Below are 12,047 nucleotides of genomic sequence, written 5' to 3' on the forward strand. Positions count from 1 at the left end.
TGCTTAGAGGAACACTATGAGAAGCCTCATTTTTATTTTAAAATAGTAAGAATTTAAATATGAAGATATGATCCTGAACAGAATAAAAGAACATAATTATTAAAGTATGGGGAGACAGATACACACAACCAAATATAGCAGCTTGTAATTATTTAAAGAGACATAGCAAGAAGAGTGAAGGAGAAAATGATAAGATCTTTTCATTTTTAAGTCCTAGAGTGCAGTTATCTATTATCAGTTCCACAAGATATTAAGTGAAAAAGTAACTGGCGGGGTATTGAAGCTTTTTAGATAAAAATTAAGTTTTGAATCATGTGTGAGTTGTAATCATCAAAACTTTTGTATCTATAATTAATGTATGTGAGTTGAGCAGATTTACATTCTGTTTTGTAATTAAAATATCCCTACAGAGAATAAGTGTGCTTCCCTGGTGGCTCAGTAGTAAAGAATCCGCCTGCAATGCAGGAGACACAGATTCAGTCCCTGGGTTGCGAAGATTTCCTGGAGAAGGAAATGGCAACTACTCTAGTATTCTTGCCTGGGAAAATGGGAAATCTCATGGACAGAAGAGCCTGGCAGACTATAGGCCATGGGGTCACAAAAGAGTCAGACATGACTTAGCACCTAAAAACAACAACAGAGATTAACACAGCAAGAATGCAACATTCATTCTTTCAAACTGCATACTTCTCTGAGTCCTCCACTGAGTGGCATCTAAATTTGCTAGTATAATATAAGCATCACAAAGTGCCTCAACACTTCTGACCATCTGAGGTCTCCTACTTCGGATAGTACGTATTATTTTGTTAGCAGCCTCGGTTCGATCCTATTAATAAAATACAAACAAAAAATATTACAAAAGCAAACATGTGACATTAAAACTTTTTACAGTTATAAAAACAAAAAATGGAATCTATGCACTTATCTAGACAATGGAAGGACTATAATCCCTCAGAGACAAAGCAGTCACTATATTATGAATGAAACATATCAAAGGTATAATAATCTCAAGAGTAAATGACTTGGGTACATTGTAAAATCTATTTTTTTCTTAGCTCATTACTTGAGGAAAAACAGTAAAATACCTTTGATATCTCTTATGCTTTGAGAAATATTCAGGAATTTTGAACCAATTTTAGGTAGCATCATAATAACAAAGGATTTACAAATTGAATATTGTCAACAATACATATTCTTTGAATTCCTGGGACTTAAGAAAGGGATATTTTGGGGAAAAAATGAATATTGCAACTCAAAAAGTTCAATTCAAATACCTCATCAAGCTGAGAGCTTTGTTTTGGTGCATTTTTAGTAATTCTACTCCTTCTGGCTGCCTCTGGTTTGGTCAAAAATTCATCCTTGTTTGCATTTGCTAAAGCCAATATAATAAACAAAGTGTGATGAGGATGATCCATTGAAATTCTAGAGATGAGCTGTCAGAAAATTAAGAACTGTTAATTTTGTGGAAAGAAAAAAATTAAAAATCCATAACCTTTTAACTTTTACTTAACATTAAGATACATTTTACTGTGCTAGATGCAGCAGTGGGTGGACTGTGTGTGGGGGGCGGGAGTGGTGGTGCGGGAATGTATGGGAGAGAGAAGTATATGAGGAAAAAGAAAGAGAAAGTGAGTAACAAGTGGAGTATGAAAGGAGACAAAAGAGAATATTCTTGCCCTTATATAACATACTAAATATGACCGACTAAACTTTTTTGAATTAACACCCAAAAAAGATGTCCTTTTCATAATCAGATCAGATCAGATCAGTCACTCAGTCATGTCCGACCCTTTGCGACCCCACAAATCGCAGCACGCCAGGCCTCCCTGTCCATCACCAACTCTCGGAGTTCACTCAGACTCACGTCCATCGAGTCAGTGATGCCATCCAGCCATCTCATCCTCTGTCGTCCCCTTCTCCTCTTGCCCCCAATCCCTCCCAGCATCAAAGTCTTTTCCAATGAGTCAATTCTTGGCATGAGGTGGCCAAAGTACTGGAGTTTCAGCTTTAGCATCATTTCTTCCAAAGAAATCCCAGGGCTGATCTCCTTCAGAATGGACTGGTTGGATCTCCTTGCAGTCCAAGGGACTCTCATAGGGGACTGGAATGCAAAACTAGGAAGTCAAGACACACCTGGAGTAACAGGCAAATTTTGCCATGGAATACAGAATGAAGCAGGGCAAAGGCTAATAGAGTTTTGCCAAGAGAACTCACTGGTCATAGCAAACACCCTCTTCCAACAACACAAGAGAACACTCTACACATGGACATCACCAGGTGGTCAACACCGAAATGAGACTGATTATATTCTTTGCAGCCAAAGATGGAGAAGCTCTATACAGTCAGCATAGACTGACTATATATAGACCGGGAGCTGACTGTGGCTCAGATCATGAACTCCTTATTGCCAAATTTAGACTTAAATTGAACAAAGTAGGGAAAACCACTAGACCATTCAGGTATGACCTAAATCAAATCCCTTATGATTATTCAGTGGAAGTGAGAAATAGATTTAAGGGACTAGATCTGATAGAGTGCCTAATAAACTATGGACGGAGGTTCGTGATATTGTAAAGGAGACAGGGATCAAGACCATCCCCAAGAAAAATAAATGCAAAAAAAGCAAAATGGCTGTCTGAGGAGACCTTACAAATAGCTCTGAAAAGAAGAGAAGCGAACTGGCTGAATGGATACAAAAACAAGACCCCTACATATGTTGTCTACAAGAGACCCACCTCAAAACAGGGGACACATACAGACTGAAAGTGAAGGGCTGGAAAAAGATTTTCCATGCAAATAGGGACCAAAAGAAAGCAGGAGTAGCAATACTCATATCAGATAAAATAGACTTTAAAACAAAGGCTGTGAAAAGAGACAAAGAAGGGCACTACATAATGATCAAAGGATCAATCCAAGAAGAAGATATAACAATTATAAATATATATGCACCCAACACGGGAGCACCACAGTATGTAAGACAAATGCTAACAAGTATGAAAGGAGAAATTAACAATAACACAATAATAGTGGGAGACTTTAATACCCCACTTACACCTATGGATAGATCAACTAAACAGAAAATTAACAAGGAAACACAAACTTTAAATGATACAATAGACCAGTTAGACCTAATTGATATCTATAGGACATTTCATCCCAAAACAATGAATTTCACCTTTTTCTCAAGCGCACATGGAACCTTTTCCAGGATAGATCACATCCTGGGCCATAAAGCTAGCCTTGGTAAATTCAAAAAAATAGAAATCATTCCAAGCATCTTTTCTGACCACAATGCAGTAAGATTAGATCTCAATTACAGGAGAAAAACTATTAAAAATTCCAACATATGGAGGCTGAACAACACACTGCTGAATAACCAACAAATCACAGAAGAAATCAAAAAAGAAATCAAAATTTGCATAGAAACGAATGAAAATGAAAACACAACAACCCAAAACCTGTGGGACACGGTAAAAGCAGTCCTAAGGGGAAAGTTCATAGCAATACAGGCACACCTCAAGAAACAAGAAAAAAGTCAAATAAATAACCTAACTCTACACCTAAAGCAACTAGAAAAGGAAGAAATGAAGAACCCCAGGGTTAGTAGAAGGAAAGAAATCTTAAAAATTAGAGCAGAAATAAATGCAAAAGAAACAAAAGAGACCATAGCAAAAATCAACAAAACCAAAAGCTGGTTCTTTGAAAGGATAAATAAAATTGACAAACCATTAGCCAGACTCATCAAGAAACAAAGGGAGAAAAATCAAATCAATAAAATTAGAAACGAAAATGGAGAGATCACAACAGACAACACAGAAATACAAAGGATCATAAGAGACTACTATCAACAATTATATGCCAATAAAATGGACAACGTGGAAGAAATGGACAAATTCTTAGAAAAGTACAACTTTCCAAAACTGGACCAGGAAGAAATAGAAAATCTTAACAGACCCATCACAAGCATGGGAATTGAAACTGTAATCAAAAATCTTCCAGCAAACAAAAGCCCCGGACCAGACGGCTTCACAGCTGAATTCTACCAAAAATTTAGAGAAGAGCTAACACCTATCCTGCTCAAACTCTTCCAGAAAATTGCAGAGGAAGGTAAACTTCCAAACTCATTCTATGAGGCCACCATCACCCTAATACCAAAACCTGACAAAGATCCCACAAGAAAAGAAAACTACAGGCCAATATCACTGATGAACATAGATGCAAAAATCCTAAACAAAATTCTAGCAATCAGAATCCAACAACACATTAAAAAGATCATACACCATGACCAAGTGGGCTTTATCCCAGGGATGCAAGGATTCTTCAATATCCGCAAATCAATCAATGTAATACACCACATTAACAAATTGAAAAACAAAAACCATATGATTATCTCAATAGATGCAGAGAAAGCCTTTGACAAAATTCAACATCCATTTATGATAAAAACTCTCCAGAAAGCAGGAATAGAAGGAACATACCTCAACATAATAAAAGCTATATATGACAAACCCACAGCAAACATTATCCTCAATGGTGAAAAATTGAAAGCATTTCCTCTAAAGTCAGGAACAAGACAAGGGTGCCCACTTTCACCATTACTATTCAACATAGTTTTGGAAGTTTTGGCCACAGCAATCAGAGCAGAAAAAGAAATAAAAGGAATCCAAATTGGAAAAGAAGAAGTAAAACTCTCACTATTTGCAGATGACATGATCCTCTACATAGAAAACCCTAAAGATTCCACCAGAAAATTACTAGAAATAATCAATGACTATAGTAAAGTTGCAGGATATAAAATCAACACACAGAAATCCCTTGCATTCCTATACACTAATAATGAGAAAACAGAAAGAGAAATTAAGGAAACAATTCCATTCACCATTGCAACGGAAAGAATAAAATACTTAGGAATATATCTACCTAAAGAAACTAAAGACCTATATATAGAAAACTATAAAACACTGGTGAAAGAAATCAAAGAAGACACTAATAGATGGAGAAATATACCATGTTCATGGATTGGAAGAATCAATATAGTGAAAATGAGTATACTACCCAAAGCAATTTATAGATTCAATGCAATCCCTATCAAGCTACCAACAGTATTCTTCACAGAGCTTGAACAAATAATTTCACAATTTGTATGGAAAAACAAAAAAACTCGAATAGCCAAAGTGATCTTGAGAAAGAAGAATGGAACTGGAGGAATCAACCTACCTGACTTCAGGCTCTACTACAAAGCCACAGTTATCGAGACAGTATGGTACTGGCACAAAGACAGGAATATTGATCAATGGAATAAAATAGAAAGCCCAGAGATAAATCCACGCACATATGGACACCTTATCTTTGACAAAGGAGGCAAGAATATACAATGGATTAAAGACAATCTCTTTAACAAGTGGTGCTGGGAAATCTGGTCAACCACTTGTAAAAGAATGAAACTGGACCACTTTCTAACACCATACACAAAAATAAACTCAAAATGGATTAAAGATCTAAACGTAAGACCAGAAACTATAAAACTAGAGGAGAACATAGGCAAAACACTCTCCGACATACATCACAGCAGGATCCTCTATGACCCACCTCCCAGAATATTGGAAATAAAAGCAAAAATAAACAAATGGGACCTAATTAACCTTAAAAGCTTCTGCACATCAAAGGAAACTATTAGCAAGGTGAAAAGACAGCCTTCAGAATGGGAGAAAATAATAGCAAATGAAGCAACCGACAAACAACTAATCTCAAAAATATACAAGCAACTCCTACAGCTCAACTCCAGAAAAATAAACGACCCAATCAAAAAATGGGCCAAAGAACTAAATAGACATTTCTCCAAAGAAGACATACAGATGGCTAACAAACACATGAAAAGATGCTCAACATCACTCATTATCAGAGAAATGCAAATCAAAACCACTATGAGGTACCATTTCACACCAGTCAGAATGGCTGCTATCCAAAAGTCTACAAATAATAAATGCTGGAGAGGGTGTGGAGAAAAGGGAACCCTCTTACACTGTTGGTGGGAATGCAAACTAGTACAGCCACTATGGAGAACAGTGTGGAGATTCCTTAAAAAACTGGAAATAGAACTGCCTTATGATCCAGCAACCCCACTGCTGGGCATACACACTGAGGAAACAAGAAGGGAAAGAGACACGTGTACCCCAATGTTCATCGCAGCACTGTTTATAATAGCCAAGACATGGAAGCAACCTAGATGTCCATCAGCAGATGAATGGATAAGAAAGCTGTGGTACATATACACAATGGAGTATTACTCAGCCATTAAAAAGAATACATTTGAATCAGTTCTAATGAGGTGGATGAAACTGGAGCCTATTATACAGAGTGAAGTAAGCCAGAAGGAAAAACACCAATACAGTATACTAACGCATATATATGGAATTTAGAAAGATGGTAACAATAACCCGGTATACGAGACAGCAAAAGAGACACTGATGTATAGAACAGTGTTATGGACTCTGTGGGAGAGGGAGAGGGTGGGAAGATTTGGGAGAATGACAATGAAACATGTAAAATATCATGTAGGAAACGAGTTGCCAGTCCAGGTTCGATGCACGATGCTGGATGCTTGGGGCTGGTGCACTGGGACGGCCCAGAGGGATGGTATGGGGAGGGAGGAGGGAGGAGGGTTCGGGATGGGGAACACATGTATACCTGTGGCGGATTCATTTTGATATTTGGCAAAACTAATATAATTATGTAAAGTTTAAAAATAAAATAAAATTAGAAAAAAAAAAAAAAAAAAGAAGAGAAGCAAAAAGCAAAGGAGAAAAGGAAAGATATACTCATTTGAATGCAGAGTTCCAAAGAATAGCAAGGAGAGACAAGAAAGCCTTCCTCAGCAATCAATGCAAAGATATACAAGAAAACAACAGAATGGGAAAGACTAGAGAACTCTTCAGGAAAATAAGAGATACCAAGGGAACATTTCATGAAAAGATGGGCTCAATAAAGGACAGAAATGGTATGGACCTAATAGAAGCAGAAGATATTAAGAAGAGGTGGCAGGAATACACAGAAGAACTGTACAAAAAAGATCTTCAAAACCCAGATAATCACAACGGTGTGATCACTCACCAGGAGCCAGACATCCTGGATGTGAAGTCAAGTGGGCCTTAGGAAGCATCACTTCGAACAAAGCTAGTGGAGATGATGGAATTCCAGTTGAGCCATTTCAAATCCTGAAGGATAATGCTGTGAAAGTGCTGCACTCAATATGTCAGCAAATTTGGAAAACTCAGCAGTGGCCACAGGACTGGAAAAGGTCAGTTTTCCTTCCAATCCCAAAGAAAGGCAATGCCAAAGAATGCTCAAACTACCGCACAATTGCACTCACATGCTACTAAATCTCACATGCTACTAAAGTAATGCTCAAAAGTCTCCAAGCCAGGATTCAGCAATACGTGAACCATGAACTTCCAGACGTTCAAGATGGTTTTAGAAAAGGCAGAGAAACCAGAGATGAAATTGCCAACATCTGCTGGATCATCGAAAAAGCAAGAGAGTTCAAGAAAAACATCTATTTCTGCTTTATTGACTATGCCAAAGCCTTTTGACTGTGTGGATCACAATAAACTGGAAAATTCTTCAAGACATGGGAATACCAGACCACCTGACCTGGTCTTGAAAACCTGTATGCAGGTCAGGAAGCAACAGTTAGAACTGGACATGGAACAACAGACTGGTTCCAAATAGGAAAAGGAGTACGTCAAGGCTGTATATTGTTATCCTGCTTATTTAACTTATATGCAATTGTACATTATGAGAAATGCTGGGCTGGAAGAAGCACAAGCTGGAATTAAGATTGCTGGGAGAAATATCAATAACCTCAAATATGCAGATGACACCACCCTTATGTCAGAAAGTGAAGAGGAACTCAAAAGCCTGTTGATGAAAGTGAAAGAGGACAGTGAAAAAGTTGGCTTAAAGCTCAACATTCAGAAAACGAAGATCATGGCATCTGGTCCCATCATTTCATGGGAAATAGATGGGGAAACAGTGGAAAGTGTCGGCATCTGGGCACATCATTTCATGGGAAATAGTGGGGAAACAGTGGAAAGTGTCAGACTTTATTTTCTGGGGCTCCGAAATCACTGCAGATGGTGACTGCAGCCATGAAATTAAAAGACACTTACTCCTTGGAAGGAAAGTTATGCCAACCTAGATAGCATATTCAAAAGCAAAGACATTACTTTGCCAACAAAGGTCCATCTAGTCAAGGCTATGGTTTATCCAGTGGTCATGTATGGATGTGAGAGTTGGACTGTGAAGAAAGCTGAGCACCGAAGAATTGATGCTTTTGAACTGTGGTGTTGGAGAAGACTCTTGAGAGTCCCTTGGACTGCAAGGAGGTCCAACTAGTCCATCCTAAAGGAGATTAGTCCTGGGTGTTCATTGGAAGGACTGATGCTGAAGCTGAAACTCCAATACTTTCGCCACCTCATGTGAAGAGTTTTGTCATTGGAAAAGACTCTGATGCTGGGAGGGATTGGGGGCAGGAGGAGAAGGTGACGACAGAGGATGAGATGGCTGGATGGTATCACTGACTCGATGGACATGAGTTTGAGTAAACTCCAGGGGTTGGTGATGGACAGGGAGGCCGGGTGTGTTGCAATTCATGGGGTCGCAAAGAGTCGGAGATGACTGAGTAACTGAACTGAATGACTGACTGAAAATTTTGTGTTGCCACTTTCTGGAGCGGAACAGTAATACACAATAATATAAAAGAAAAGCAGTTGTGGTTTGATTTTCACGTTTACTTACATTATTGAGGACTTCATGAAATCCTAGGCCTCCCATCATCTTGGTCCCCATTCTAGCAGCCAGTTGGTACATAAGAGGCAAAAATTTGTATGATGGAATCTTCATTCCATCTCTCTGCCCATTAAAAATTACAAAATTAAAAAGCAATGCATTTCAACTAGCCCTCACATCTAAACAAATACAAAATGCTCCTCTATTAGTGCAATCATCAAGCAGACATATTTTTTCTTTATTATTTATCTCAAAGTCTAGATTGACTCACTGGTAAATCATGTTTGAACATGTATCAGATTGCATTCAGAAGTGGAATACTTGGTACTGCTTATATGCCAGTGAATCCAAGGAGGACAAATGTTGATCTAAGGACTATTGTAATCTTGACTCCTGAGAAGTCAGTGTGAATAAAATGGAATAACTATTTTTCTGTACATACTAAAAGTAACAGGATTTAATGTACACTAGTAGCAGAAATTTGTTGTATCTGTTATGAATATTAACATTTGCTTCAGCCAGAACTATTTTACTTTTAAACTTCAAACTGATTGACAACATAATTTTAGGTATCATTTAAGTATCATTAATAAATTTAGGTATCATTTAAGTATCATTAATAAATGATAGGCATACTATTTAGATGTCATTAATAAAACCCAAGATTTTTAAATAAAAATTTATAAAATTCTACTGCCTTAATGTTTTCTTAAAATTTTTTTTTCCATTTACAAAAATAATTTATTTTTGTAAAAAAAAATCAACAGAAAATAATAAAGCAGGGGGAAAAAAAACACCACCTGTGATCACATCATCTTTAACTGCTTTCCAAATCTCCCTATCTAGCATTCTGGGTACTTTCCGATGGTAATTGCAATGCTATGGGAAAAGACTGACTTAATTTTCTCATATTCACATAAACCTACATCATTAGAGTTAGTTAAGTATCTGTGTGTAGAGCCCTAAACCAACTGCCAAGGATACAAAGTATACAAAATGCATGACATTTGAGGGGCTAATGGCTTAACTTTTAAAGCACAGGCTAGAATACCTGGTTGAAAAAGAAAACTTGCCTTCATCATGCCATTGACTTCAGAAACTCCAGAATTTTCAAGCCAGAGAGAACAAAGACGAAATATCCACATATCATGCCCTTCGCCACTTAATAAGCAATTGATGTAATTTTCAACTGCTTTACATAAGAAACGTTTACGATCCTCTTTCAATGCATGGAGTGCACATTCATCCAACTCCAGCTCTCGCTGAACCTTTACTGTGTATCTTACGTTGGATAATTAAAATAAAACACAAAAGCCGTTAAATTTTATAGAACTACAAAATCAAGTAAGACATACAATATAAATGAAAAATCAGGTGTCCATCTTAGGAGAAAAAGCAAAATTCTAAGAATTATAAACAGAATAAACTTATTTTTGTCTTTAAGTTTCTGCAATTTAAAAGCTATTTTAGGCAACCAAAGTGGACTCTAGCCAAGGTGTTTCATTAACTTTATTTTCTACTTACTCTAAAATATATATACGAAAAGCAGGTTTGAATAAAGGATTTAATTACATCAAACTAAGTAACTTCTCTCTAATTTTAACACATATCTCTTTTTCAACTAGGATACCAACAAACAAACTAAAAAAGCAAAACAAAGTTAACACCAGTATATTCCACAATTAGTACAGAGCCACAGCATGAATTCCTATCTGGTTCTGTATACCTGTATAAATACTGTATATCTTGTTACTTGTAGACCCTCAGTTACCTGTTGGTCTGGATTTTATGTTCCCTAAGTAGGCCAACTTCCTCTTTGGCTCTTTTCAGGAGAGCTTGCTTGTTTTCAAATTCTGATGATTTCATGTAGTTTTCAATTCTTTGGTACTGAGTATCTGAGAACCGTGCTAATGAGAGAAATGCCTTCATTTTTCCATTTCTGAGCCCATCATTGCTTTCTCCATCATAATTTCCAGCAACTTCCACAGCCTTCAAGAAAAAAAAAATCCATTTATATTTACAGATACTAAATGCATCTAAAGAATTACTCAGATCAAAGAAATACCCACAGTAAAATTTAACATATATATATATATGTATATAAGCTAAATTATACAAAATACATTATTTCTTTGAGCTTTCAAAACAATTTTGACAGAGCAGAAACAACTGAAATAGCTAATATATGTAAAGAATGGTAGAACTAAAAAAACATATTAGGCTTTTCATGTTCATTTATTAGTGAAGTAGCTATTTTTAAAATTAAACTATATGAATAAAAGGGAGAAAAAGGAAGCTCAAAGGTGGTAGAAGCACTGGATTGGGAAGATGCCCTGGAGGAGGGCATGGCAACCCACTCCAATACTCTTGCCTGGAGAATCCCATGGACAGAGGAGCCTGGCAGGCTACAATCCATGGAGTTGTAAAGACTTGGACACCACTGAGCAACTTTCACTTCACTTCACTTCAATGAAAAGATCAAATGTATTCATGCTAAGCAACTCTATTAGGGTTCCTCAAAAACCTTACCTTTTCTAGATAGGTCTGCATGATGACTGCAGGATTTTCTAAGCAAGTTTCTGCTAACCAGGTACCACAAACCCTTAGACATTCTGTGTATATAAGTTTTAAGTTGGGATCATTCTGTAAAGGAAAGCAAAGTCTTAAAATGTAATTCATTATAATGACTGTACAAAAATATCTTCCATGTAGGAAAACAACAGGTTAAAAATGTCTTTCCTCTTTGGCTTTCAACTTACGATTATTTTAATAATTCCAATATTTACTTTTATAAAATAATCATTCTTTACTACTATTACTATTATTATTACTATTATTGAAACAACTCACATTTATTGAGTACTTTTATATGCTTGGCATTATTACTATATATAATAATATATAATAATTCATTGAATCCTCACAAGAATCCTATGATATAAGAACAATTATTATCCTTAATTAGAAAACTACAACTGAAGTACAAAGAGGGTAGGTAACTTCAGGGTCCATCAGTTCAGTCGCTTAGTTGTGTCCGACTCTTTGCAACCGCATGGACCGCAGCACACCAGGCCTCCCTGTCCATCACCAACTCCTACAGTTTACTCAACGTCCTGTCCATTGAGTCGGTGATACTATCCAACAACCATCTCATCCTCTGTCATTCCCTTCTCCTCCTGCCTTCAATCTTTCTCAGCATCAGGGTCTTTTCCAGTGAGTCAGTTCTTCATATCAGGTGGCCAAAGTATTGAAGTTTCAGC

General features: G+C 36.9%; 1 protein-coding gene across 6 annotated transcripts in view; it reads right to left on the bottom strand.

The window, feature by feature from the left end:
• The window catches only part of ATM (ATM serine/threonine kinase), a 153,422-nt gene that overhangs the window by 34,254 nt on the left and 107,121 nt on the right, over nucleotides 1-12,047 (bottom strand). For all 6 annotated transcript variants that reach the window (XM_027563834.1, XM_027563829.1, XM_027563831.1 and 3 more), the window contains 6 exons: nucleotides 11,317-11,430; nucleotides 10,559-10,776; nucleotides 9,861-10,068; nucleotides 8,797-8,910; nucleotides 1,275-1,433; nucleotides 688-826 (listed from right to left, as the gene is read on the bottom strand). In XM_027563834.1, the coding sequence (XP_027419635.1) occupies nucleotides 688-826; nucleotides 1,275-1,433; nucleotides 8,797-8,910; nucleotides 9,861-10,068; nucleotides 10,559-10,776; nucleotides 11,317-11,430 (952 nt within the window). The remainder of the gene's footprint in view (nucleotides 1-687; nucleotides 827-1,274; nucleotides 1,434-8,796; nucleotides 8,911-9,860; nucleotides 10,069-10,558; nucleotides 10,777-11,316; nucleotides 11,431-12,047) is intronic.

Source organism: Bos indicus x Bos taurus, chromosome 15 (assembly GCF_003369695.1).
Source record: "Bos indicus x Bos taurus breed Angus x Brahman F1 hybrid chromosome 15, Bos_hybrid_MaternalHap_v2.0, whole genome shotgun sequence".
Lineage (NCBI taxonomy): Eukaryota > Metazoa > Chordata > Mammalia > Artiodactyla > Bovidae > Bos > Bos indicus x Bos taurus.